At 63.9% G+C, this 25,774-nt stretch overlaps 2 protein-coding genes across 2 annotated transcripts; one reads left to right on the top strand and one right to left on the bottom strand.

Moving 5' to 3' along the window:
• Positions 1–257: 257 nt before the first annotated feature.
• Positions 258–18,206, bottom strand: STK35 (serine/threonine kinase 35). Its single transcript, XM_050714078.1, has 4 exons — positions 18,188–18,206; positions 15,888–16,685; positions 10,801–11,548; positions 258–6,060 (listed from the first exon to the last, which is right to left on the bottom strand). Exons 1-3 carry the CDS (start codon positions 18,204–18,206, stop codon positions 10,836–10,838), a joined length of 1,530 nt encoding a protein of 509 aa, XP_050570035.1. The 3' UTR covers positions 258–6,060; positions 10,801–10,835.
• A 5,537-nt stretch (positions 18,207–23,743) lies between these two features.
• Positions 23,744–24,996, top strand: PDYN (prodynorphin). The gene is made up of 2 exons (XM_035567127.2): positions 23,744–23,887; positions 24,200–24,996. The coding sequence occupies exons 1-2, from the start codon at positions 23,759–23,761 to the stop codon at positions 24,761–24,763; spliced, it is 693 nt and encodes a 230-aa protein (XP_035423020.1). The 5' UTR covers positions 23,744–23,758; the 3' UTR covers positions 24,764–24,996.
• The last annotated feature ends 778 nt before the right edge of the window (positions 24,997–25,774 follow it).

Here is a 25,774-nt window from a genome sequence, read left to right as displayed (position 1 = left end):
CCTGCAGACGCACGTGTGCCCTCCCGGCGCAGGGGATGGCTGGGGGCCGGGAGCTGCCAGGGTAATTTTTTTTTTTTTTTGTGCTATCAAGCAATTGAAGTGTCTTTGTGGAGTTTAGCAGCCCTCTTTTGCATATGAAATAGGTCTCCAGAGAGCAAATCCAGAGTGAAACATCTCTCCTGGTGACTGACACCACACTCTGCTAATGATGTTAAAAGCTTTTTGGCTGTCGGCGGCGCGGTCGCCTGCACGGGGGCACACGTGCGGGCTGAGCCGGGCTCCCATCCCCAAGCTCCTGGGGACTTAAAACTTCGTCGCATTTGCAGGGGCTGAGGCATCAGCACCAGGGTGTGCAGGGGCTGTAGGGGATGCCATGGCTCCAGCCCCCAGGGGAGCGCGTTGTGCCATGAGCCCCTGCCTGGAGGCTGGCACCATGGAGGGGCGCCGGGGGCTGCCCTGCAGCGCTGGTGTCTCCTGGGACCAAAAGTCCCCATGTGGGGGGCTTTTCTGGTGGGAAATGGGCCAAGTCCTGCCTGCGCGAGGGGGGCTGCTTTGCTTAGAGACCGCTTTCACCTGGCAGGTGCTGCAGACAGGCAGAGTGGGCTTTTGTTTCCGATGAACTATTGTTCCAGGAAAACAAAAACAGCACAAAGCGGGGCTTTTTGAGAGCTGCGCTCTGAAAGCAGCTGCTGAAGCTGCGCCCCTGGAAGGCCTCGTGCTCCTCGCCCAGCAGAGCTGCCCTTTGCTGCATGTGCACTTTTGTATAAGCAGCTCGCCCAGCAGCACTGGTGCTGTAGGTGTTAACCACTGCCAATGCTCCAGCCCCTTCCCCACGGGCAGGAAGGATGCTCTGGGGCAGGACCGGGGGGCTCCGAGCACCCAGGGCTGTGCTCGTGGTGGGTGCCACGTGCCGACTGTGTCCTTCAGCCCCACGATTCCCCAGCTCAGCCCCACCCCCCCCAGCAAGGGCAGCAAGGCAGCTCCAGCCCCCCAGCATCGCTCAGCCCCAGGACAGCCCCGCCAGGCTGAAAGCTTCCCTTTTAGGTCCCTGTCGGCAGCAATTACAGAGCACAATGGTGATGGGCGAATGCAGGGAGCCTGTGGCCGTGCTGCTGGCAGTGTTTAGGGGGAGCAGGAGGGGAGGACCGGCCCCAAGCACGTCTGGGCACTGCAGCTGCCCTGGGTCATGCGGGGCCGTTACACAAGGGCTGGCAGGCGATGCAGCGTGGCCCCGTGTGCTGGGACACCCCGTGTCCCACATGGGCTCGGGGGTGGCCCCATGTCCTTGGCACTCAGGAAATCGCTGGCTGCCTTCCTCTGCACGAAGGCAGGTTTCTGGTCACCGCAGGACATGGCTCACCCTCACTGGGATTTTTGGCTTGTGCATCTCAAGTGTTCGCACAAAGAGCGACAGTACCTGCGGCTACTAAACCTCAGTTCTGGGGGGTATTTTCCTTGTTGGGTTTGGGAGCCACTTCTGGAGCTGGAGGCAGGCTGGGCAAGAGGCTGCTTGTCCTTTTTGGCTTCTGAGCTGCTGGGAAGCAGAGGGACAGGGGAAGATTTCTGCAGGCAGCGTGCAAGGAGTGGCTGAGCTCACCTGTCCAGCTATCGCTGTGATGCTCGGTGACTTGGCCTACTGGTGCCTGCAGTGAGAGCAGAGCTGCTCCCAATGTGGGGGTGAGGATAAATGGCCACAGCTGCCTTGGTTTAGTGCCCTAATCCCCCAGCTGGGACCGCTGGCTGAGCCCTTTGGGATGGAGCCCATGACACTTTACAGACCGAGGTGTCCCTGTGCCAGGCTCAGCTGGCTTGGAAGGAGTCACCACAGCATCAAGGGGGATGTGTGATGGTGGCTCTGACAGTGCAAATGTTTTCTATACCTTCATGGACACAAGACCCACACAGGGATTTATTAAAGATCAGGCAGAGAAATGTTAATCCTGCTCTAGGAAAGGGAGAGGAGCACTAAACCTTAACCACTCGGTGTTGTCTCTTCATAGGGCATCGGCAAGCCTGGCTGCTGGCTCAGGAGGTCTCGGTGATCTGGCTAAAGGCACAGGAGAGATGTGTGCTGTTGTCTCCATACTTGGTTTCTAAGCCCTGGTGAGAACACGTGGGGCTGTGAGGGGCTGGCTTGATGCAGACGAGGACGTTGAAGCGCGCTGCTCGGGGACTGAGGACAAACACACAGAACTCGTGTTTCAAATTGTGTGTGGCTTTTCAACCCCATCAAATAGCTTTATTCACACAAACGTCTCTTAATTTACAAAGCCTCTGCCACTCATACACATCAGGGCATCCACAGTGTTCAAAGAACTTAAATAGAACATCTCATACCAACCCAAGTAAACCAAGTACAAAAAAATATTTATATAAAGTTGTTCACACGTAGGTCCTAGATTACCAGCTTCTGTGCAAAAAAAAAAAATAAAAAAAATACAGATTCATTTGCTAACATCATTATCTTTAGTTGGGAGTCTGGGTTTAAGCCTTGTGCTCTCACTACCTTGGTGCAGGTCTGCAGGGGTCCCAGGGCAGGGCTAGGGCAGGCAGCCCCCATGCCCCCGGTGCACACAGCGCTGCTGGGGCCCCAGCACCTCCCTGGTGTGGCCAGGACATGACTGCTGCAGAGTGGCTGGGTTCTGCTGGAGGAAGGAGCAGGAGACCAAGGGAGCTGCTGGGGAGGGGGCAGGCACCAGGACGGGGACACCAAGAGCCCCCGTACGGCCCCTGCGCGCTCCCACGGCAGCTCAGCCTGAAAATCACCCTCGGAGTTCAAAGCCCTGGGGCAGACGGCAGAGAAACGGGCAAATCCGGCAAAATCTGCTTCGTTTCAACGCCAAGGCTGAAGCTGGCTGAAAGGAGGGGAGGCTGCTGGAGCTCCGAGGGGGGGGTTCCAGCAGGACCGGGCACAGCGCTCGCCCCGGACAGCCGCAGCACCAGGCTTTGGCAGCGCGTGCCCCGGGTACCGAAGCAGAGCAGCAGCGTGCTTCCCGGCTCTCGTCACCCGTGGAAAGCCCAGGGAGAGGCGTCCCAGTGTGCCCCGTAAGCAACTGCCCCACGAGTTTAGCAGGCTTAAACCCAGACTCGGTACTGCATACAGAGAAGACACACAACGCGCGCGATGGAGGATTTCCACAAGGATGGTAACGCTTGTTTTAAGTCTTATTGCTCCAGAAAGGCTCCGGGAGCCTCTGATATGTGAAGGAGCTGGGTCCTGAGGAGTAAAGGAAGACCACAGGGGTAACTCTTATCTGTCACTAGCACCGCTGAACCTCGAACACAGCAGCACGGGGACAAGGGGGAGCTAATCTAACCCCTCTAGGCTAGAGCCACCTCTGCTCTCTCCTCCCCACGGACTGCAGCTGCCTGGGAGGTCCCACAACACCGGCGCTGTCGGCCTTGCTGCAGGCTGGTGCAGATAACACGTTTCCCAATCCTCCTGAGGCTTGGCTTATCCCCGCACCCACCCCGCTTCCCTCTTGTAAACAGCAGTCAGAAGTAAACAGTTTCATACAATCACCCCCAGCACGGCTCCGGCTGGGCTCCACAAGCCTTGAGGGTGGTAAAGTTTGGGGAGAGGGCACTTGGTTCCCCCCCCCCCCCCCAAAAAGCAGCCCCCCCCCGGATGCTTAAAAGAGATGGAGATAGCCTGGCCCTGAGCTGGGCAACGCTCTGCAGGCTTAGTGTTGCTTTCCTTAGCTTGAGTTTTCCCAGCAGGGCAACCCGGTGCCAAAACCATCCGCTGCAGAGGGAGCTCAGCCTGCAGGAGCCCGGCAGGAGGTGCCCGACAGACCCAGCTAGGAAGGGCCACCTCGACACCCCTCTGGCAGCACGTGCAGGTTTCAGCTGCTCCCAGCACAACCCTTGCTCTGGAGAACAAGAATTTGGTGTGGGCCAACGTACCTGGGAGGAGAGATGCTAGGAGCTGTAAACACAAGGCAGCTTCGTCTATCATCTGAGGAGTCGAGCACGAACAGCAGCAAAATCATCAGGGAGAAACGCTTTTAGAAGCACAAACTAAACAGGAAAACAGCCACATTGGCCAAAGGCTAGCAGCCCTAGGTCTCGTCCTTGGAAGTGTTTGCTAAATCCTAAGTAAGGCACTACGGTCTAGCTCACTAACATCAAGCTGCTTTAAAAACACATCTGCAATGCAAAAGCTGAGGTGGAGACGTGTGGTTGGAAGGTAGCTTGAAGCTGCGAGGGCCAGGAGGGGCGACCTTCCAGAGGCTGCTCCGGGGCCTGCCGGGCTCCCCAGGGAGGAGCAGGGTGCTTGCACCCAGCTCGCAGCAGTGCTCCTGCAGGGCAGCCCCTCACCTTCCACCTCCTCACCCTGCATTTCAGGCTTGCTCTCCGCACACAAGCCTCCTGCCGGGAAGCTCCCTTCTCCCGGCACATAACACCCAGCGAAGGGCCCTTCCAGCACAGAAACCTGTGAGCAGGGTGGGAGAGTGATGCCCCCCATGTCCACCAGCTCAAGCCAGGGTCAGGTTGTAACAGTCAGCAAGGAGCAGAAGCTCTGCTGGGTGGAGGAACGACGGGCCCGCGGTCAGGACACTAACGCTGTACCTGTGAGCTAGGGGCTTCAGCTCTCGGCTTGGCTGCTGCAGGGTCTGCTGCTGGAGAACCAGAGCACACGGGGGCTGGAGCCTGCTGGCATCGCTTTCCTAAGGAGCTGGCCTCCCCGCAGCAATAGCCTCAGTGCTACACCCAGTAACAGAGAGATGGAGGAGAAAAACCAGCCCCGTCCCCCTCCTTCCCTACTTAGCTCTGCCTTAGCCCACACGGAACCGATTCCTTTTCCGTTTGTTCCCAGGAGGTCAGTAAAACACACCGGTCGCTACAAGGAGGTGCCCGCTCCCCAAACGGGTGCCGGCTGATTTAGGCTGCTAGGAAGCATTTTAGTTAGCTCTGACCCTGCAGGATGGAGAAGAGGTGGTAGAGGTGGTGCTGTACATTGCATTTACAGTGAGCAAAGTCTAAAGACCATCGAGACGGGGTCAGCCCCAGAACATTATTAGTGTTGCTCTAAACACAGGCAGGGAGATGGAGTGCTAACTGCCCAGCCTGAGGTTCCCGTCTCCCTGCCTGAGCTGTCCTGAACTGTAACCAAGTGACCAGAACTAAACAGCAGCATTACCTTTACTTTCTGGAGATAGTTACCTAGCATGAAGAAGGGTTCTGCAGGAGGCTAGAATCCAGCCCACGAGCCATTTAGGCCAAACCTCCTCTACTCCCAGGCGTTGTTCCTCACAACTGAAGCTTGGCAGTAAATGGTTCAGAGCAGTGGATTGCTTTCTGTTTCTCTCATATGCAGACAATGTCCGCCTGAAAATGTACCCGGGGGCTCCCCATTACCCCCTGTCTAGAAGGACCGTCCACACCAAACGCCACTAGTGAAATCCAGCTGGAGGAGAACAGGCAGGGCCAGACCTCCCTTCCCGAGCAACTTTCCAGCTCGTTTATGCTACTCTATCCTAACGTCAGCTGCCTACAGCCCGAGCAGTGTGAAGCTGCTTGGCCATGACATCATTTTACTGCTTGCAATACCCAGCTCAAGAGACTCACCTTTCCTAAAGCATTGCAGTCCCAGTGCAAACCCAGCGATTGCCTCACTCCTGCTTCCTGAGGAGGAAGCAAGAGCTTTAATCCCCAAACCGTGCCCAGCTGGGCTCAGTGCTCGTGCCTGGCAGCACGCCTCGCTGCTGGGCTGATGATTGCCACGTCCTTACGGCACCAGATCTTCTCGATTAACATCTGCTGAGTCAAACTGCAGCACAGGGGACATGGGGAGGGCTGGGCAGGGGCAGCTCTCCTCTCTGGGTCTCGTTCAGGAGTAGTGAGCACAGTAATTGCCCAGCCTGTGCTCTTCTGCAGGCCCCTGCAGCCCTCCCCGCAGCCCCAAAACACCTCTTCCCAACAAAAAGTAACACCCGAAAAATTCACATTGCCAGAGATCCTGCAGACCAGGGATCTTCTGCGTCGTCTTCTTCCCTTATCTTTGACATCCCTCGTTGCACGTAAATAATGGAGATTACGGGTCCCTGGTAAACAAACCTGCAAGAAAAAACATGAAAGGAGAAACAGTGACCAGGTGTGCCAGTTTTGGTGACCAGGTACGTCAGTGGTTCTGTCCCAGTTACCGTGTTGTGGCTGAGCACGATGCCCTGCAGCCTGACCCAGGCAGGGAGAGTGAGCAGAATCACCAATGACTTTAACGGCAAAGCTGCACTGGAGGAAGGTGATGGGATAACTGGGCTGCTGCTGGAGTCACCCAGCTGGGTGGAAGGGCAGAGGGCATTGCTGCCGAGAGCTCTGTCTCTCTTTACCTTGCAGAGCTTTTGTTATCGGTCCAGCCCTGCTGCTGGGGTCAAGCCTCAGTCTGTGGTCATTTTTTCCTCGTTTTTTTTTTTCTTAGAAGTAACTCAGGCAGCCCCGCATGGAGCAGGCATCCCGCTGCCCCGGGATTGGGGCCAGCACGGCCCCATCCTGTGGGGCTCGTGGTGACAGCCCTGCTGCCACGAGGCCGGGCACTCGGGGTGACAGCGCCCGTCCTTAGAGGGCCCACGTGGGGTGCCGCCGAGAAAGGCAGAACACGCTGTGACTTCGGAGCCTCTCGCCCTGTGCGTCAGCAGCAGCTCGGGCTCTCAAGTGGCTCTGCAAGAGGCCGTCGAAACCCGTTTCAGCGCGACCGAGCGCCAAGCAGGACGGGCACGCAGCGCTGCCCACCAGGATGCTCGGTGCCTGGGTCTGGGGGAAGCAGCAGGGGACAGAAGGCAGCAGCCACCCTCTCCCGGTTTAACGCCACAAACCTCAGACCGAGGGGAGCGCAGTGCTTTGCACCACGTGCTGCGCGTGGGGGTGATTTTCCTGCAGTTCAGGCCCCCGGGGATATCAGCGCGGGGGGCACGGCCAGGTCCCCGCCGGCACTGGGACGAACGGAGCAGCAGGAGAGAGCTGCTGAAACAAAACTGCTGCTGCCCAGCAAACTGCTCAAATCCCTCAGTCCTGAGAAATCTTTAAAACCTGCTCTGAGGTGTGGGTTTCTTTAAGGACGAGGCTGCCTCCACCGCTCGGAGCAGGGACCAGGGCCATGTGCACGCTGCTTTGCGGGGGAGGCTGCCTGAAAACGCCACCTCTGTGGGCTGCGGTGAGAAAAAAGCCTTTTCTGCCTAACAAGGCAGGCTTGTGAGCGGCACCGGGACATCAGGGCAGGGGCGATCGTGCGAGGAATTTTCTGGAAGATTCCTCCTGGGGTACAGCTTCATCAGCAAGTAGGGCAGCGCTGCTGTTCGTGTTCCCTGGAGCAGCTTCAGGAAGCTCCTTGTCTGAGCAGCCCCGAGCTCGCAGCTCGGAGGCAGGAGAGCTCACCACATTGACGCACGTTGTTTCTGGGGCTTGCTGGAGAGCTTTTAATCCCTCCACTGACGCCACTTGCAGTTTTAATCAGCTCGAACGTTCACCCGGCATCAGCAGGATGTGACCAACAGCCCAGAGTCCTCATCCAGCACCTGACGAGGATGACACTAATGCGCAGACCACAGCGGGCAGGAGGTGGCAACGCGGTCCTCGTGGGAGCGGAGGGCCTCAGCCAAGGGAGAAGAGAGCCCAGCACCTGCAGACGAGACCTCCCCAACACAACAGCCTGCTCGCCGACAGCTCACGGCCAGAGACATTTGTGGTCCGCCCCAGATCCCTGCCCTGCAGACACGGAGCCCTGCAGACGTGCTCAGCGGGGAGAGGAGGCACCGCACACATCAGCCTGTTCGGTACCAGCCCGGCTGCATTTTTGAAACGTGAACGGGAGAAAAACACGAGTGCCAACAGTTGCTTCAGCTGACGCTGGAGCGATAAAAGAGGTGACAGCGAAGCGGGGCAGTTTTGGCTGCCAGCCACCTTCCTGCTGAGCGCAGCACCTCCGAACCGCTCTGCATGCACAGGTCCCTGCCTCCCGCCCCAAAATCAGACCTATTTCACCCACAGCGCAAACACCACGCAGTCTGATTTACCAGAAGATGCTGCCTTCCACACTGAGCAATGCCACTGCAGCTGGACTTCTTACGGGAAGGGAGGGCAGCCAGGCCCGTGGCCGGGGGGGCTGTGGGGCCCGAGGAAGGCAACAGAGCCACCAGGCACAGCAGGACAAGCCGAGATCCGGCTGCTTTGCAACTTTCTGACTTAGGGGAAGCCTTCCCTTATCAGTAAGGAGGGTGAAATACTGCTTAAACTGCGCTGGGGCTGGGCTATCACACAGCAATCAAGAGACCATCAGCAGGTACCCAACACAATCCAACCGCTAATTGCACTAGATCTGCACCCTTTGCCCAAAAGGCATGTTTTTGGAACAGCAAAGTCTGGCTTTTACGTAACCCCCTACTGCAGGGGATGGGGAAGCAGTTTGGGTAAGGGAAGAACCGTTTTTCCCCAGGGGATGCTGCCCACCTCTGCAGGACCTGCGGCTCCGGGGCCATGGGAATTGCTGGTGAGGATGGCACGGTGATAAGCAGGTGATAAGCAGGCTCGTCTCCACCCTGGCATTCAGCTGAAACCACGCCAGAAACACTTTTCCTGGCTGGGAACTGAATTTAATGCCTGCGTTTTGGAAGGGTACCAGAGTACAGAGCCTGCTGACTGGCAGCACCTGTACCAGAAGGAAAAAGCAGAGCTGCTGGGATGTGAAGCACAAAGAGGTCAGTGGCATAGCACAGGATCAGCGAAAATCTGATTGCCAGGATCAGGGTTACAGTTTTCCAGGTTATGACGTGAACCAAGGCTGAGGAGGGTCCCAGGGAAGGGGAACTGACTGCACGTCCCTACACCCTGAGCCCAAGTGTCACAGCCTGGCGGGAGGAGGTTACTTGAGTTTCCCGGTCAGCTTCAATTACCTGGGAGCAGAATTCAGGCCCTGCCCTAAATCCCAATTTTAAGCTTCTCAAGCGGGCTTCTGATTTGAGATTTGCATTAAATAAAAGCTCCGCGCAGCCGGAGCTAGCCTGCTTCGAGCACACCCGTACACGACGCATTAAAAAGCCCTACCGGAGAGCACACTAACTGCTCTGCTGCCCCATGAATGAAGCAGAGGAACGCTCCCCGCCGTGCCGCGTGAGGCTGTGGGTGTGCAGGGACATACGGCCGGGCTCCTATCTGGGCCACGCTGTGTTGTATAAGCGCGGCATCTCCGCTGCAGCTGCGTCACCGGCAGACAATCGGTGCAGGCTCACGGCGGATGGAGGGAGGCAGCAGGGGGGGGCTGGATGGCTCGAAAGGCAGCTGGGTTTTATGCAAACAGCCCCGGGGTAGGACTGTCCCCTGCGTGTTTGTTATCCCTGCATGTCCTATTCTGCAGATATGCGCAGGATGAGTTCTCCCCGGAGGGCGCGGGCTGGTTGCATAACTCAGCATCGTGTCAGCAACACGGCGCGCGAGCAGACGGCAGCGGCGAGCCCCAGCCCTCGCCACGCAGCATCAGCTCCCAGCAGCAAGGAGAAATGCCTCCTCCCTCGCCCCGGGGCACGAGGTGGGGAGCCCTGCCCCGGCCCCGGGGGCTTCTTTACGCCCTCCTGAAGCGCTCACGTTTCTGCAGACTCACTCCCCAGCCCTGATCCGCAGCCCATGCTCGCCCCAGGACCAGCGCCGAGCCCCAGCTCCCTTGCAGAAGTTGTCAGGTCACATCAATTATTTGCGCAGGAGAGCTTAGGGGAGCCAAAGTATTTTGTGCCAGGAATGTGGAGGAGACGGTTCGTGGATCGGTTTGGACAAACCAGCAGTGACAGCACCAGACCTACCCAGTGGGCTTTTCCATTGCTGCGTTCCTGTCTCTTTGGGGGGCGCATCAAACACTTGCTCTGCGCGCACACAGAGAGTTTGGGAGCCCCCCAGGGTGCCAGGAGCTGGGTAAGTTCCCAGGAGCCCCTGTCCCTCCCAAGGGGTACATCCATGAGGCTGGCTTCTGGAGCCCAGCAGGGAGGGCAGGCAGCCACCGAGGGATGCTGGAGGCAGCACAGAACCTCTCTGGTCCCTCTGCAGAGCAATGTGAGCAGGCAGGGCACGGCTGGCACGGCATCCTACGTGAGCTCGGGAGCGCTCAGGTGAGCTGCAAGGAGGTTTTCGAGCAGCACCTGCCCAAGGGTCCTTCCCTTCCCCATCGCACCCCGCAGCGAACGGCACGCGGCCATCGATCTCAAGGCTGCCAGCCAGGGGTTCGCTGGCTACAGCAGCAGTTTTGGCTCTTTGCTCTCTTGTATTTGGGGCTTACTTTGATCCAGTGGGATCTGCTTGGTGTCCGGGTAAGGGCTGGGGAGGTGCCGTGCCAGCACCTGACACAGGCAGGCTCTTCACAAGTGAGCAGCACTACGCAGCTCCACAGCAGCTCGTGAGAGACCAGGGCTGGAAAAATGTCAGCCTCGCCCCTCGTGATCTGTGATTTTTCGGTTTCATTGAAGCGTTTGGCCTGGAGAACCCCTAATAACAGCACGTACCCAAAGCTGGTGTCAGGGGGTGCTCACGCGTCTCCCCACCACAAACCTGGCCAGGCCCCATGGAGCAGGGCTCCTGGCAGCCCCCGTGGCTGTGCCGGGGCTTCGGGCTGCACCAGGACGTGCAGCTGCTAATTCTGTTTCCCACCTCTGCTTTATTTCTGCAATAGAATAGGTGGAAAAAGAGCCCTCAGAAACAGCGCTCTGATGAGTCACTGTAGAAATAGCTTTGGGAACATAAAAGACTCCATTGTGTCACTACAAAGTGCGTTAGCGGGCTGGTACAGCGGACGGAATAACATAAAAACGGCCGATCACTTACCCAGCTGCACAGCACAGCGGTGCCCTGCCCTGAATTTAAGCAGCACATGTAACCTGGTCCATCCTGGTTTCAAGCTCAAAGGCATCAGGTCGATCCTGCGGGTTAGCAGCCAACATGTCTTTCAGGAGCTGCTTGATCCCCTCAGACATGGAAGTCCTGCGTTTCTGAGGGATGTGCAGCTCCATCTTTGGGTTTTCTAGCAGCGCTTCCCCAACGGGCACAATCTCAGTCCCCTGCTTGATGTAGGTCCCCAGCAGCTCCTTCTTGGTCTCGGCATCGATGAAAGTTATCCTCTCGATCATGGCCCAGATGATGATGCCGAGGGCAAAGATGTCAGCCTTGGCCGTGTAGTGTCCCTCCCAGACCTCGGGGGCCATGTAGAAGTCGGAGCCGCAAGCCGAGGACAGCCAGTACTTGTTCACATTCACCTTTTTGTTCTCGTTGCCGCCCTTCTTGCCCCGAGCTGTGAGACCAGCACACACCTTGCTGAGCCCGAAGTCGGCCACCTTGAGAACCGGGGTGCCGGATTTCTCGGTGATGAGGATGTTGTCCGGCTTCAGGTCCCGATGGACGATGTGGTTCTTGTGCAGGAAGGCGATGGCGCTGGTCAGCTGCAGCATGAAGCTCCTGTTCGTGGCCGGGTTGGGCCGTCGCGACAGCACGTACTGGTTGAGGTCTCCCCCCTCGCAGAACTCCATCACGAACCAGAGGTAGCACGGCTCCTCCGCGTGGCCCAGGATCCTCTCACCTTACCAAAAGGGGAAAAAAAAAAAAAAACAAGAGTGGGTTTTTCAGGAACATTACAAAGCACCCAGGCCAGCTCAGCAAGGCACAGGCATGGTTCACGCAGTCAAGGTGCCAGGAACTTGCCATGGGGCAATTCCCTCCGGGCTCCGAAAGCCGAAGCAGCCCAGGAGGAAAGGCACGAGGGGGGGGATTCAGCGGCGAGTCTACGGGAAAACCAGCTCCAGGTGGACGCCAGCTCCACCACCGAGCCCTGCAGCAGCAGGCAGAGGCTGCCTATAGCCTTAAGCTTTATTGGTGTGACTGCCACGGGGCAGTGAATCACCCCCTGAGCGCTGCCAGCCAAGCTGTGCTACACGGAGGCACACCGGTGTCACGGCCCTGCTGGCAGCTCTCGGGCCGGAAGGGTGACTGGGAGCACTGGGTTTGTGCTCGGGGAGCTCTGCCCCCTTATCTGGCGCTGGTTAAGCGCCAGCGAGGCTTCAGAGAGGAAACTGGAGGCTCAGGCAGACAACAGTGCTTAAGCGCAATCTCAGCCATGCTTATGGGTACACCCGCTGCCCTGCTGATCAGTGCCACCACTATTTAGCGTGGCCCCACCAGCTTCTTCCTTCAGCAGACCTCTCCCTGAGCCTGCCAGCTGCTGGCGCTGCCATTACGGGACGCAGATCGTGCCCCCAGGACAGCCGGAGCCCGCGCACGCAGCCACAGCCCCGCTTTGCTCCAGGAATTGGTTTTCCCTCGAGGACCACGGGGAGAAGCTGGAGGACGCCGCTCGCCCCTGCCACAGCGAGCGCAGCCCAGGCAAGCGTGTTCAGAAGCCAGTTAGCTAACTCCGCCCGCCCGACAAAGTTGTGTTGTGGGTTTTTGTTTTGTTTTGTTTTGTTTTGTTTTAAAGCAAAGCCCTAGAGACGATTTGGGAAAGCCACCTTCCAGCAGCAGGTAAAGCCAAGGACCAGCAGGACTACCAACCCCAGGCTCTCCGGCACCCGGGCGTGCAGCGGTCAGTGGTGGGAGCGGGTGGGAATCGGGGTTATTTGCACAAACAGTCTGTAGCCATGGCTACTGCCATGGAGATGAAACACGGCACAACACGAGGGGTTGGCTGCACCTCCCTGCCCTTGGCAGGGCCCAGGGGTAGGGCTCGGGGGAGCATCGGCGGGGTGGGGGCACGGCGCTGGGGCACCTGAAGGCGGTGAATGAGGGGAGGGTCACGCCTGGTCCTGCATGGTGAGGAGCAGCAAAGGACAGCTGAGCTGTGCAGGAGGGAAATCTGCAGCTCCTCCGGAGTGAGGACATGCCAGCGGGGAGCTGAGGCAGAAGCTGCTCATCCCAGCTCACGCCCGGGGGCCGCCGAACCCCAGCAGCAGGGCACGGAGCTCGGCCTTCGTGCTGCTCCCCGGGGACGAGGCTCCATCACCAGCAGCGGGGCCTCCCTGGCTCCAACAAGCTGAGGCTTGGTGTTAGAACGAAGGCTCCGAGTTAAAACCTGGCCCCCGACCTTCTGCAGGCGCAGCGAGGACGCCGCTGACCCAGCGGTAGCCGCGAGCACAGCGCGCTTCGCTTTGGGTGGAGCGCTGCTGGGAGAGGTTAAAGCCAAGAGCAATATTTCCTCGTTTTCTTCCGATAATCTGAAAGCGTTTTAGCTGTTAAATCACCTTCCTGCCTTCAAAACAAACAGCCTTAAACATAAAGAGCTGGCAAGGCGCTTCCGAAAGAGGAGATTTTTTTTTTTTTTTTTAGCCAGTCAGGCTGCCAAGAGCTAAAGGGATGCGGGAGAGGCCAGACCTGTCCTCCGAGCACCTCCTCACCAGGCGGGCGTCCCTGCGCTGCCGGCCCCGGTCGTGTGCCAACCCCTCCATCCCCGCAGCCCGCCCTGGGAGCTCATTACCAGCTCGCTGACTTGCCCCGGCATCGCTGGGAGCAGCCTAACGACAGCAGAAGCAGCATCCCACTGCCCCTGAGTCCCCTCTGAGCAAAGAGGCTGCGCTGGAGAGAAGTGCCGGCGGCGCGAAGCCGGGTGCTTGGACCCACGGGTGATGCCCGGGCACCCACGAGCACGGCGGTGGGTTGGTGGCTCAGAAAAAGGGGTGCTAGGAAGCAATCCCCCAGCTCCGCCCGTCACCACCGTGGGTCAGGAGTGACAAAAGGGGCACGCAGCCACGCACAAGCCCCAGAGGTGCGCGCACATTGGGGCACCGGGCACACCGCTCACGTACACGCCTCCCCTCGAGGCTTCCTTTTGCATCCTGCCCAGAACGAGACGCAGAATAATAAATTTAAAATGACGACGCCCTGGCACAGCCCGGCATCCCGGCAGTTATGCTCCCGATTCAGATTAATCCCCCCCCCCCCCCTCCCCGTGCCTGGCACGGCATCTGTGCAGCCCGTAAATAACCGCGCTGCGGTCGTGCGGAGCGGCACGGCCACACACCGGCACCTCAGGGACGGAGCTCAGCAGCCCACCTAAGCTCTGGTGTTAAAAAAAAAATATATATATATATTTATCAGCACAGCATCGAACCCGGGGCTGGGGGAGGCAGCAGGGCCAGGGCGGGCAGAGCTCTCCGCGCGGGAGATCCCTGCGTGGAGCTTTCCCTGCTGCAGCTGGGCACCCCGAACACAGGAGGCTGCTCGGCTTCGTGGAAAATTGGTCCCTGCCCTTCTGCAGGACGCTGCCTCGAGTGGTCGAGCATGGGGGGAGGAGGGAGGCCGGCATCGGGGCCGTGTGGGGACGGCCACACAGGTCCAGGCATGTCCCCGTGGGTTCGGGAGCTGCCGATCTGCTCGGGGGAACGGCCCTGCGGCCTTCCACAGGGGTCTGGAGGAAAAAGCCTGCATGGGCGCGGGGCAGGCGCGGGGAGACCCAGCTCCCCGAGGGGCGCAGGGGGGTCCCGGCACCTCGCAGACCTTTGGGGGAGGTGTCGGGGTGAGCTGGCTCTGGCCGGGGGGTGCTCGGAGGAGCCGGAGCTCTGGTGTTTTTCCACATCTCCAGCTCACGTTGGCAAAGCCGGGCCTGACAGGCAGCCAAGGGAGCAGAGGGAGGGAGCGTCTGGCGGGTGTCACCAGCACAGCAGCCATCGGCTGTGGCAGGAGGGGACCCCGACAGCTCCGTGATGCTGCGAGGGACCCCGGGGGAAGGTGGGGGGGGGGGTGCCAGCCCAGGTCACGGGCGCTGCTGTCCCCATACAGGCCACGGGCACACCTCTGTCCCCATGCAGCTTGCTGGTGGGGAGAAAACTGGGGACAGGGGAGCACGAAGAACAGCCTCAAAACTGTAGGAGCCCAAAAGGAGCACACAGAGGGGCCGCAGCCTTGGGACCGTGCATAGGGAAGGTCCCCAAGGGTGCGTGCAGGCTGTGGGGGGTGTCAGGGCTGCAGGGGGGGGGCACAGAGGGCACAGCAGCTGGAGGTGGGGGTGTGATGGAGAAGGCACGCACAGGACAGGGGCACAGGGAAGGCTGAGGGCAGCACACGGGGATGACCCCAGAGTGCACCTGAGCCTGGGGGTAACAACACGGGGTCCCCTAGGAGGGGGGCACAGGGCTGGGGGGGCTGCAGGGGGAGGGAAAGGGGTCCCTGGGGGCTGCACAAGGAGGAAGGGGGCAGAGGGGAAGGGACAGGGGGGGCAGCAGAGGGGCCAAGAGAGGTGACAGCGGGCTGGGTGCGTGCGGGGTCCCATGGGGGTGATCGGGGAGGGTGTCAGCAGGGGGGGGCACAGCTTTTGGGGGGGGACTGAGACAAGCAGGGGTGCGCTGGGGTTATATGGGAAGGGCAGCGAGGTGAATAAAGGGGGGGGGGGGAGCTGAAGGGGGGGGGGACAGGGCTGCTTCCCTGAGGGGAGAGGGCACAGGGCGGGGATCAGAGCAGGGTCTGGGGGCTCCACGGAGGGGACTGGGGGTCTGGGGGGGGGGGGGGGGCGGTCCAGGGAGCTCAGAGGCGGGGGGGGGGGGGGGGGGGGGGGCGGTGGGACTCGGGGGTGCCCCAGGGGGGCCGTGCCGGTACTGGAGATGCGATGCCGGTACCAGAGGTGCGATGCCGGTACCGGGGGGAGCCGTGTCAGTACCGGGAGGAGCCTCGGGGGTGCGGTGCCTGTACCGGGGGGAGGGCCCTGGGTGCCCCGGAGGGGCCGTGACGGTACCCGGTACCGGGAGTGTGGTGCCGGTACCGGGGAGGGGTCCGGGGGTGCAGTGTCGGTACCGGGGGTGCCCCGGGGCTGCGGTGCTGCTACCGGGGGGGCCCTGGGGTGGCCGTGCAGGTACCGGGGAGACCCGGGGGGTGCCGTGCCGGTACCGGGGAGGGGTCGGGGGGGGGGGGGGGGGGGGGTCCGGTGCCGGGTGTACCTTTGAGGGAGGTCTCGACGAGGCGCAGGTAGAGCTGGCTGCGCTTGTTGCCGTGGCTCATGCGCTGCCCCAGGCCGTGCCGCTGCAGCACGCACTCCTCGAAGCGCACCACGTTGGGGTGCTGCCGCCGCAGGCTGGTGAGCGCCCAGAACTCGGCCAGCGCCAGCTCCACGTTCTCGGGGGCGTCGCAGCGGACCCGCTTCACGGCCAACCGGGCGCCGCCGCGGCCCGACACCGCCTCGTACACCACGCCGTACGCCCCGCGGCCGATCTCGGCCAGCAGCCGGTACCGCGGGGCCCCACCGACACCGACACCACCGACACCACCACCACCACCGGCACCTCCCGGCCCCGCCGCCGCCGCCGCCGCCATGGCCCCGCGCCGAGCCGCCCGCCGCTGCCGCGCCGCCCTTTGCGGCCCTCGGCGGCCACCGTCCGCCGTCTCCATGGCGACGCCGCCGGGTGGCGGGGGGGGGGGGGCGCGGGTGGCGGGGGGTGCCGCGCGCGCGCGCCCCCCGCCCGCCCGGGAGCGCCGCCCGCCCGGGGAGCGCCGCCCGCGCGCGCGCGCGCGGGCGAGGGGGCACGCGCCGCCGCCGCCGCCGCGACGGAGGGCGGAAAAAGCGCGCCCTGCCTGCCCCTTTAAGCGGCCGGCCAATCGGCGCGCCGCGGGGCGAACCACTGCCGGGCCGCGGGGGGGGCGGGGAGGGAGACGCTTGGAGAGGGGTCCCCGCCGTAACCGGGAGGGGATCGGTGGGGGCGGTCGGGGTTTGTGGGGGGGGTTAAGGACCGGACGATGTCCTGACGGGGGGTTTTAGGGCGGTGGGGGGGGGTGGGCGGGGGGGGGGGGCCGGACCCGCTCGTGTCCCCCCCCCCCCCCGGAGGGTTGGTACGGGCCGGGCCGGTGTAAACAGAGCGGGGAGGGGGCGGGGCTTGGCTGCGGGGAGGGGCGGGGCTGCGCGCGGTGACGTCACCGGCGCGTGCCGCCGGGTGGGGCGGGGCCGGGCACCGGGGAGGGGCGGGGCGGGGCGGGGCGGGGCCGGGGGGGCGGGGCGAGACCGGGCACCGGGCACCGGGCCGGGCGCCATCCGGAGCGGCTCCCCAGGCCCCAACCCCGGTGCCGGCTCGTTAAGATCCCTCAGCCACCGCCACCCCCGTCCCGGTTAACGGAGACCCCCCCCCGGGGGCTCCCGGTGCTGCCTCACGGCCCCGCTGCGGCCGGGTCCCCGGTGCGGCCCCGATGAGGCCGTGAGGGCGGCTGGGGGGGGGGGGGAACGGGGGGGCAGCGCCGGGGACCCCCCCCCCCCCACCCCGGTACCGGGGGGGAGGCGGGGAGGGGGCACCGGGGGGGGCCCTCGCGGCGGGTCCGGTGTGGGCAGCCCGAGAGCGAGCGGCTCCGGTGAGCGGTGTGAGCTCCGGTCGCTGGGAGAGGGGCACGTGCGGTCACCGGGTGCTGTGGGACCCCCGGGGCTCAACCTCACTGGACTCCCCCCCCCCCCCCCCCCCCCGTGTGCTCACCGGGTGCTACGGGACCCGCCGTGGCCCCCGCCGCCTCCGCCCCCGGCCCCTGCTCTGCCCCCCGACGGAACCGTGCCGCCGCCGGAGCCGTTTGCCCCCGGAGCCTTCGTAGGGGATCGGAGGCTGCGGGGCTGTGGCAGGGTTTGGGGAGAAGCGGCCGGCCCTCGCCGCAATGTGGGGCCGCTGTGACGGGCGCCGGTGGCCCCTGTGATGGGGACGGGGGCTGAGACACGAAGCAGGGGGTGCAGGAGGCGGCAGCCGGTCACCGGCAAGGGCCGGCCCTGTCCCGGTCCCGGTCCCTGTCCCGGTTCCTCTCCCTGTCCCTGTCCTGCCCTGGCCTCGTGCACGGGACACGAAGCGGGGCCGCCAGCAGCCCCAAACGCCACTCAGTGCCACCTTCCATCCCCACCCGCCTCCTTGGCCACCACTGCCAACTGGTCCCAACTGGGCTGTCACCTCCAGCACTGCCAACTGGTCCCAACTGGGCTGTCACCTCCAAAGCTGCCATCGCCCCCCGGCACCGTCACCGGCTGCTGCGCGAGGCTGGGCCACGGGGCTCAGAGGGGCAGGACCCCCAGGGACAGGGGCAGGGGGGAGCAGGCGCCTGGGCAGAGCCCCCCCGGTGCCCCGCAGGCGCCGGCTGACGTTATCTGCCGGCGTTATCTGCCACCGCCTCCTCCCACGTGCTGCGAGCGGCGGTGCGCACGCTCGTCCCCCTCCTCTCCGAAGCCGCTTTCAACGGAGGGAGTTGAGGAAAACTTTCCCTCTTACGGCACATCTCTCACCCAGGTGCTTAATTACCATTGTCCCAGGGAAATGTCAGCGTGACTCAGAGACGGTTTCCCATTAGGAAGCGACAGATGAATATTAATTAAACGTGCTGGTGGGTGGGCTCGCAGGCAGCGCCTTTCCCGAGAGGACCCCCGTCGCCCCCACGCCCGCCCGGGCTGCGACCAGCCCTGGGACCAAACCTCTCGCATCTGCGGTGCACGTGGGCAATAACGCGGCCGGGGACGGGAGAAATCCAACCTCCTGCCCGCAGCGGGCACCTCGTTACCACCCCTCTCGTCTCCGTGCTCGGGGGCTCCCCAAGCGCCTCTCCCCGCGGTGCAATTACCCCGCTGGCTGCGGTGCTGCGGCGAGGCGGCTGCACCCCGGTGCCAGCAACGGGGGCGTTGGCGGGGCCAGGGCGGCTCCGTTCCCCTCCTGGGGCTCGGCGGACACCGGGGCTGTGGCGGGGGGGTTGCTGCCGGCCGGGGCTGTGATGCGGTGCTGAGCAATAGGTGCTGGGGTCCTGCGCTGGGCTTGCGTTGCTGCAGACCTCCCCCCTGGGTGCTGCTTTTGGTGCTCGCTTGGAGCCCGTTTGGCTCCAAAGAGCCAAGAGAGCCAAGACAGCTGGCCCGGCTGCGGGCAGGTCGGATTTTGGGGTGCGGCCGTGGCCGTACCGTTCCCCTCCCCGGTCCCCAGGCGGGCAGCAGCCCTCGGGGCGCTGCTGCTCCCACCCAGAGGGGCTCCGAGTGAGCCGTTTACCTGCGCGGCAGCGGGGCGAAGCGGGGAGGCTGGCTTTTGGAGCCGTGCTTGGTGAGCTTGGGAGGGCGAGCCGATAGACGTGGTGGTTTTGGTGTGAGAAAACCCTCCCCGCCGCCGCTGCGGAGCCTCGTGGTGCCCGCAGGGCTGCTCGCTCCGGCAGCGAGGGTTAAACCTCCCGGGGCCACCCGCAGCAGCCGCAGGGCTGAGGGTGCCGGCTGTGGTTTGCAGCTGCTTTTTGTTCTCGGCTTTGTTCTCTCCTTCCGCGCCTGCACAGCCCAGCCAACGTGAGCGGCGGGGATGGAGGGGGGCGAGGAAGCCTCTGCCTGTGCCCTCTGGGGACTGAGATGTGTCCCCCCCTCCCCGCAGCGCTGCTGCCACCTCCCAGCACGGGTCCTGCACGGGACGTCCCCTCCGGTCCCCTCCAGTCCCCTCCGCCAGCCCCGGGGAGATGGAGGGTGCTCTGCCCTTGCTTCCCCCCGCTGTGCCCTGCTCCCTCGGTCCCCCCACATGGGTTCAGCTGAGCCAAAACCCACCCCACGAGATCCCACGAGCTTCTGGGTTCAGCGCAGTGCCCCGAACGTGGAGGCCAGTGAGGGTGGCACTGGTGGGACTGGGAACAGCCGGCGCCTGCTGCCTCCTTGCCCAGCTCCGGAGGGTCCCGGCCGTGCCGATGGCCCCCGCGCCCCTCACCGGCACCAGGAGGGCTGAGCACGGGCACCGGGTCCGGCAGCTGGTGCTGAAGCCGGGGAGAAAGTCGGGTTGCTGGGAAACATCCCTCTCGAGCACCGATAAAAATAGCTCCGTCTTCAAGGCGAGGATGGGCTGAGCTGCGGCCCCTGGAGCTGCTGGGGATGGGGCGGCCGGGCCCCGGGGGTGGTGGTGCTGGGGGGGTGGGGGGGGGGGCGTCAGGATGAGGTGCTGGTGGGGCACGGTGGTGCGTGGCCTTATGGGGGTGTCCCAGCGCCGCCCAGCCCCAAAACGGGCTTGGAAATGTGTGAGCAGGGGTCAGAGCCAAGCAGGGGGTGCCGGGGGGGGCTCGGGGCTCTGCCTTCCCTCAACCTGCTCCCTCAGCCCCTGCAGGGTTTTTCAGGGTTCCTTTTGGGTTTGTTCCCGGGAGGAGGAGGGCACGAGGGGAGGGCGCTGGGGGAAGCCCGGTGGGTCTGGGCCCTCCTGCAGCATTGGGGGTGGTGGGGGGGGGTGTCTCTGCAAGGTCTTTGCTGCCTGATTGCAGCCGGGCTGGGTGGGGGGGAGCCAGCCCCGAGCGGCTCCTCGGCCTCTCCCGGGGCACAAACCCACGCCCTCGCCCTCCCCGGTGCCTTCGGGTGGGCTCCTTCCTCTCCCCGGCATCGCCACAAGGACGGGGCTTCTCCGGAGCCTGGATAACGGGGGCGCAGCGTCGAGGGCTCCCCTAGCTCCCCTGCATCTCGGGCACGGTTCGCATTAACACCCTGGAGGGATTCACACCCGTGCAGCTGACGGAGACCCCTGCCCGCCGCCCGCCGCGCTGGGGACCCACGTTCCCGTCCCGTCGGGGGTCCCCGGGGGGAAGCAGGGGCTGCGGGACAGGCCGGGGGGGGGGGGGCTCGCACCCGGTCCCCAGGGCTCTTGGCGAGGCCGTGGCGAGGCGGGAGAGCCTGCTCTGGAGGTGGCGGGGATGCTGCGGGGCTGATTATTCACAGCTTCCCTCACCCCGATTGGCTCCGCGGCGCTGAGCGGAGCCGGGCCCCGCAGCAGGAGGAGACTCGGTGGCCATAAAAGCGGGCTTGGGAGCCGACGGGGCGGCGAGTCCAGCGGGCACCCGGGCGCTCCACGGCCTCCAGCCCAGCCTCGCCGCCGATGCCCGGCTCAGCCTGACGCGGGAGCGTCGCCAGCGACCCCGGGCGAGGGGCTCCGCGTGCCCCCCAGCTCCGCAGGGCTTGGCCAAGGGGGAGAGCTCGGCGGGACGGGGAGCGCCAGCAGGTAGGGCCGGGGCGCGCGGCCGCGGATTCGGGGTGCGGGTCACCGCCTCGCTCCCCTTCCCTCGTCCGCGCACCTCGCCGTCGTCCCCTCGCTGCAGCCGGGCATCGCTCCTGCTCGCCGGAGCGTGACTCAGGTTGTTTAAAAACATCTCCCCGGCTGCTGTGCCGGGAGCACCTCGTGCTCCTTGCGTTATTTAGACTCGGAAGCGCGGATGGGGCTCCCGCCTCGGCGCAGGTGCTCCGCTCGTCCCTCGCTTCGCCGGGGTTCGTTTCGATGCTGGCGGCGCGGCCACCTGCCCGCGTGGAGAGCTCGCAGGGACAGAGCTGAGGGCAGCGAGACGGCACGGGGAGCTGGGGAAATGCCGGCAGGGTGCCTCCGGCTGCGCGCCCTCGGCCAGACCCCGCCGTGCGGCGGCGTTGCTGGGTTTTGCCGCGATTCTGGTCAAAAAGTCATTGGCTTTTTTTTTTTTTTTTTTTTTTGAGAATCGTTGGCCTGAACTTGTCATCGGGTCGTTTTTGTAACGGAGAGGAAAGGAGCTGCTGGAAGGTGGTTCTGCTTCTCCACCACACATCTGTAGGGTCCCAAACTGTCCGGGTTAGACTTCCCTAGGAGAAAGCTGCAAGCCTGGGTGCCCGGAGCATGCCAGCGCTGCGTGAGGGCTGGGGACGTCTCTGGGCTAGAAATGCTCACTGTTACGGCGCGGGGGGGGTGGCTGGGAGCAAAGCCTCCCCCTGGCCGTGCTGCCGGTCTCTGTCACCTGCTGCCTTCCTGGTGCCGGTTCCCCGTCCCTCCGGTGCCGGTACAGCCGAGGTCGTAATCCAGCCCCGTGGTACATGGATGCACTTGGGGCTTTTCCGCGTGAGCAAAGCCTGGGTGGGCATCAAAACCCCGAGCAGAGGAGGGGCAGGAACGGAGGGGCCATGCGCATGGGACACAGGTCGGGTGTGCTGAGGGCAGACGCAGGAGCCCAGAGCCACCAGGGGCACTTCCAGCGGTGGCTGAGATCGTGTGGACGGGACGTGGCTCCAGGACACGAGCCCGAGCAGACATGCCCAGCCTCGGGGTGCCCCCAGGTGCCGCAGTGTCACGCTCTAACCCCGCTGTTCTCCTTCCTCCCTTTGTCTCTGCCCGTTGCGTGTTCCTTCTTTTCACTTTTGCCTTAAGCTCTGCGTTTTCCCCCGCTTTCCCTGCCCCAGTACTGCCAGCCTCTCCTCCCTCCCGCAGCAGGAGCACGGCAGAGCGCCGTGGGGACCTTGGTGGCAGTGCGGGGACAAGGTAGGTTTGCGGCGGGCTGGCCGCGGTGCCGGGGGGGCTGCAGCTTGTTCCCTGCTGCCGGACAGGCGCGGGGCGATCACCTTGGGCTGCACAGGGGGTGATGATGAGCAGGGTCCCAGCAGCAGCGCTGCCGTGCAGCCGACGGATGTAATTAGTGAGCTTCGTTTCCCTCGGTATCGCAGCTCGCGCTTACCTTGGTGGCTGGGGACTCCTCTCTCAGTGCCGTCTCGGTGGCAGGGAGGTGATAAGGGACTGCCCGTGGGGTCTCGGCGGTGTGGGGCAGGGCGGCCCGTCCTGCCGTGCCCTTGTCCGTGCCCGTGCCCACCTTGGGGGCCGCCTGCCCCGTGCCCACCGCTCTGCCGGGGCGAGTCGTGGCGGTGCTCGGGGCCGCGCGGAGCCAGCGTGCGGTGGGTGCAGCCGAGGAATGCAGCTAGCTTGACACACGATGGTGCAGATAATTCAAATTAAAATTTAATTTAGCATGAATTAATACCGTGGCATTAACATTTCTTCATCAGTGACAATTACAGTACATTAGCAGACGCTGCCAGAGAATACAATAGTCTCTGACATGCGTCATTAACGTGTAACAGATCCCTCTGGGTCATGCCTTTCCACCCCAGATAAAAGCAGCCATGGAGGCAGGAGGGTGCTGGCTGCCAGCGCGCCCCTTCGGGGTCAGCTCTCCCTCCCAGGGCCATTGTGGGCCCAGAGTCACCACCGTTCCCAGGTGCTGCCACCGGTGCTGGCCACCGGCCCCTCCAACATCTCCCGGGGGTTCAGGAGTGGCACCGGGCGCTGCCACCGGCACAGCCCCTCTCCAAGCAATAGCACGGCGCGTCCAGCCCTCCTGGCCACATCCACGGAGGCAAGATGCCCCGGCAGGGCTCTCAGTAGGCCGGTGGATGGCAATCGTGGCTGGCAGGTAGGATTCATCCTGAAATAAGCTTTTTCCCCTCCCTCCCTCCCACTGTACTCCCCATACAGAAGCAGTGTGGCAGGGAGGGGAGCGGGGGAAGCAGCCGGGGTGTAGCAGTGGGGTGAGGCCGTACCGACAGCCCAGCACCCAGTCCTGCCCACTTCGCCCCAAGCCCCTTCGGCTGGCGGCTCTGCAGCTCGGCGTTGTTCTTCCCCAAGGCCAAGGGGAGAGCCGCTGATTCATCCCCTCCACGCCGCGCAAACGCGCGCTCGCAGTGTTGCAGAGAAATGCGACGCTGAAAGAAAAAGGGACTGTCCTTGCGGACAACACACAAGAGGTGATGGGGGGGGCTCGGGATGGGGCTTTGGTCCTCGAGGCTTGTGCAAAGGGCCAGGCAGGCTGCAGGCAGGGTCCGCGTCCTGCGGTGTCCCCGCGGGTCACTCCTGTCCCCGCTGGTGCCCAGGAGCAGCTCCCAGAGGTGAGTGGTGATGGTGCGGGCACGGGTCCTGGCACGCGTCCCCAGGAGCAGGTGGAAGCAGTAGGTGGCCTGCTCCACCCCATGGGGTGGCGAGGGGCTCCGGGCACGGTGGGGTGAGGGCTCTGGGTGCTGGACACGGGTAGGTGACGGTCCCTGTGCTGTCTCGCCTTCCCCAGGCAGCGGCTGCAGGGCAGGATGGCGCAGCGGGCGCTGGTGCTGGTGCTCTGCCTCTCCCTGGCTGCGGCAGCCTCCGCCGACTGCGCGACCCAGTGCTCCCTGTGCACCAGCCAGGGACGGGGCACCGAGAGCAGCGTGCGGCCCCTGGTGAGTGCTGGTCCCGAGCAGCCCCTGGAATTTAGCAGGGAGGTAAAATACCGAGGGTCGGGGGGTTGCGGGACACACTTGGGGATGTCGCAGGGTGACGGTGTGTGGTCGGCAGAGCTGGGCGCTCGTGGGCTCGTATGGGGGGGGTCACAGGCACCCAAGGGTGCTGGGGGTGCACAAGCTTTGGCTCCTTGCTGAGCTCGGCAGCGTGGCAGGCGCGGATCCAGGGGCTGGGGTGGTGGCACCCCCTGGCAGGGCGATCGCCCCGCGTGCCAGGTGATGCCAGCGGGCGCCGTGGCTGCTGTCTTGCAGATGTGCCTGCGGGAGTGCCAGGGCTCCTCGCCGCCTGGTGCCGAGTGGGAGACCTGCAGGAAGGCGCTGGCGCTGCTGGCCCCGCTGGTGGCCCTGGCCGAAGGGACGGACCCATCCCCTTCGGAGGCAGAGGACGAGGAAGAGCCGGAGCAGGATCCCAGCCCCGGGGAGCTGCCGCTGGCACCGGCCAAGCGCTACGGGGGCTTCATGAAGAAGCTGGCCAAGGGGAAGCTGCTGTCCCTGCTGCGCGAGAACGCCCACAGCAAGGGCAGCCTCAGCAAGAAGTTCGGGGGCTTCGGCCGCAAACCGGGGGAGCGGGCGGCCCCCGAGGACTACCCGGGGCCGGGGGACGTGGGCAGCGAGGAGCCTGTGGGGACGGGGGCCGAGGGGCAGGAGCTGGCAGAGCTGCACAAGCGCTACGGCGGCTTCATGCGCCGGATCCGGCCCAAGCTCAAGTGGGACAATCAGAAGCGCTACGGGGGCTTCCTGCGGCGGCAGTTCAAGGTGACCACGCGGTCGGATGAGGACCCCAGTGCCTACTCAGCGGAGGTCTTAGACCTATAGAGCCCAGCGTGGGACAGGCGGCCCCGCAGGTCCCCACACCGACAGCCCAGATGATGCCATCACCCCCAACCCTGTCCCCTGCCCAGCCCTGCGTGGCTGGCATCGTCCCCACCTCATCCCCACCACGGGGCACGGGCTGGGCTCTGCCACCCCCAGCCTCAGCCCAGCACACCCTACGGAGGCAGCCCCCAGCTCTGTCCCCAGTTGTTCCTCTCCTGCTCACCTGCCCGCCACTCCAGGACCCCATGCACCCAGGGGACGTTGTCACTCCTCCGGCTGCTGGTGGTGCAGCTGCTGGGCCAGCCCCCGTGCTCCCCAGGTAGTGCGGGGGCAAATCCATAGGGGATGCATCCCCTGCCCTCCTGTGGCTGCAGAAGCGCAGCAGGGTCTGGAAACCATCACAGCTGACGCAGAGGGCAACAGCTCCTGAGGCCTGGGAAGGATGAGCCGGAGAAGGATCAGGCCCTGCAGGCTGGGATATGGCCTGTGCAACCAGCAGGTCCCACGGGGGCTTCCACCAGCCATGGGGAGAGGCAGCTGGGCAGGGCTCACACCACATCCCTGCCACTGGGGCAGGCTGCTGTGCTTGGCCGAGCACCCCTGTCCCCTCCTGGAGCTGCTCGTTGCGTCCCGCTCATCCCAGCACCCGCCCAGCCCCATCACCTTCCCCGTTCCGAGAACACCCTCGCGGTTCGCTCACCCGGGAGCAGGGTCAGACCTGCTTCCCCGGCCCCCTGCTCCCCCCGCAGCCAATAAAAGGCAGATGCCAACGAAGTCGTGCCCGGTGCCGAGCGTCTGCTTCCTCCATGTGGATCCGGCCCTCGGCACAAGGCGATCGTGCACCCCAAACCAGGGGGGCCACGAGTGCCAGCTTTGATGCCTGGCGTACTCCACGCACTGTGGGTGCCCCCAAACCCCACTGCTTCTGCCCCTGGAGCCGTGCCCTGCCTGAGAAGCCCAGCAGCTGCCCAGGCTGTGCCAAGCCCTCCCCTTGCTGCTTGTGCTTCCAGG

Source organism: Cygnus atratus, chromosome 16 (assembly GCF_013377495.2).
Source record: "Cygnus atratus isolate AKBS03 ecotype Queensland, Australia chromosome 16, CAtr_DNAZoo_HiC_assembly, whole genome shotgun sequence".
In the NCBI taxonomy this organism is placed as follows: Eukaryota; Metazoa; Chordata; class Aves; order Anseriformes; family Anatidae; genus Cygnus; species Cygnus atratus.
This window is presented reverse-complemented; position numbering and strand designations above follow the sequence as displayed.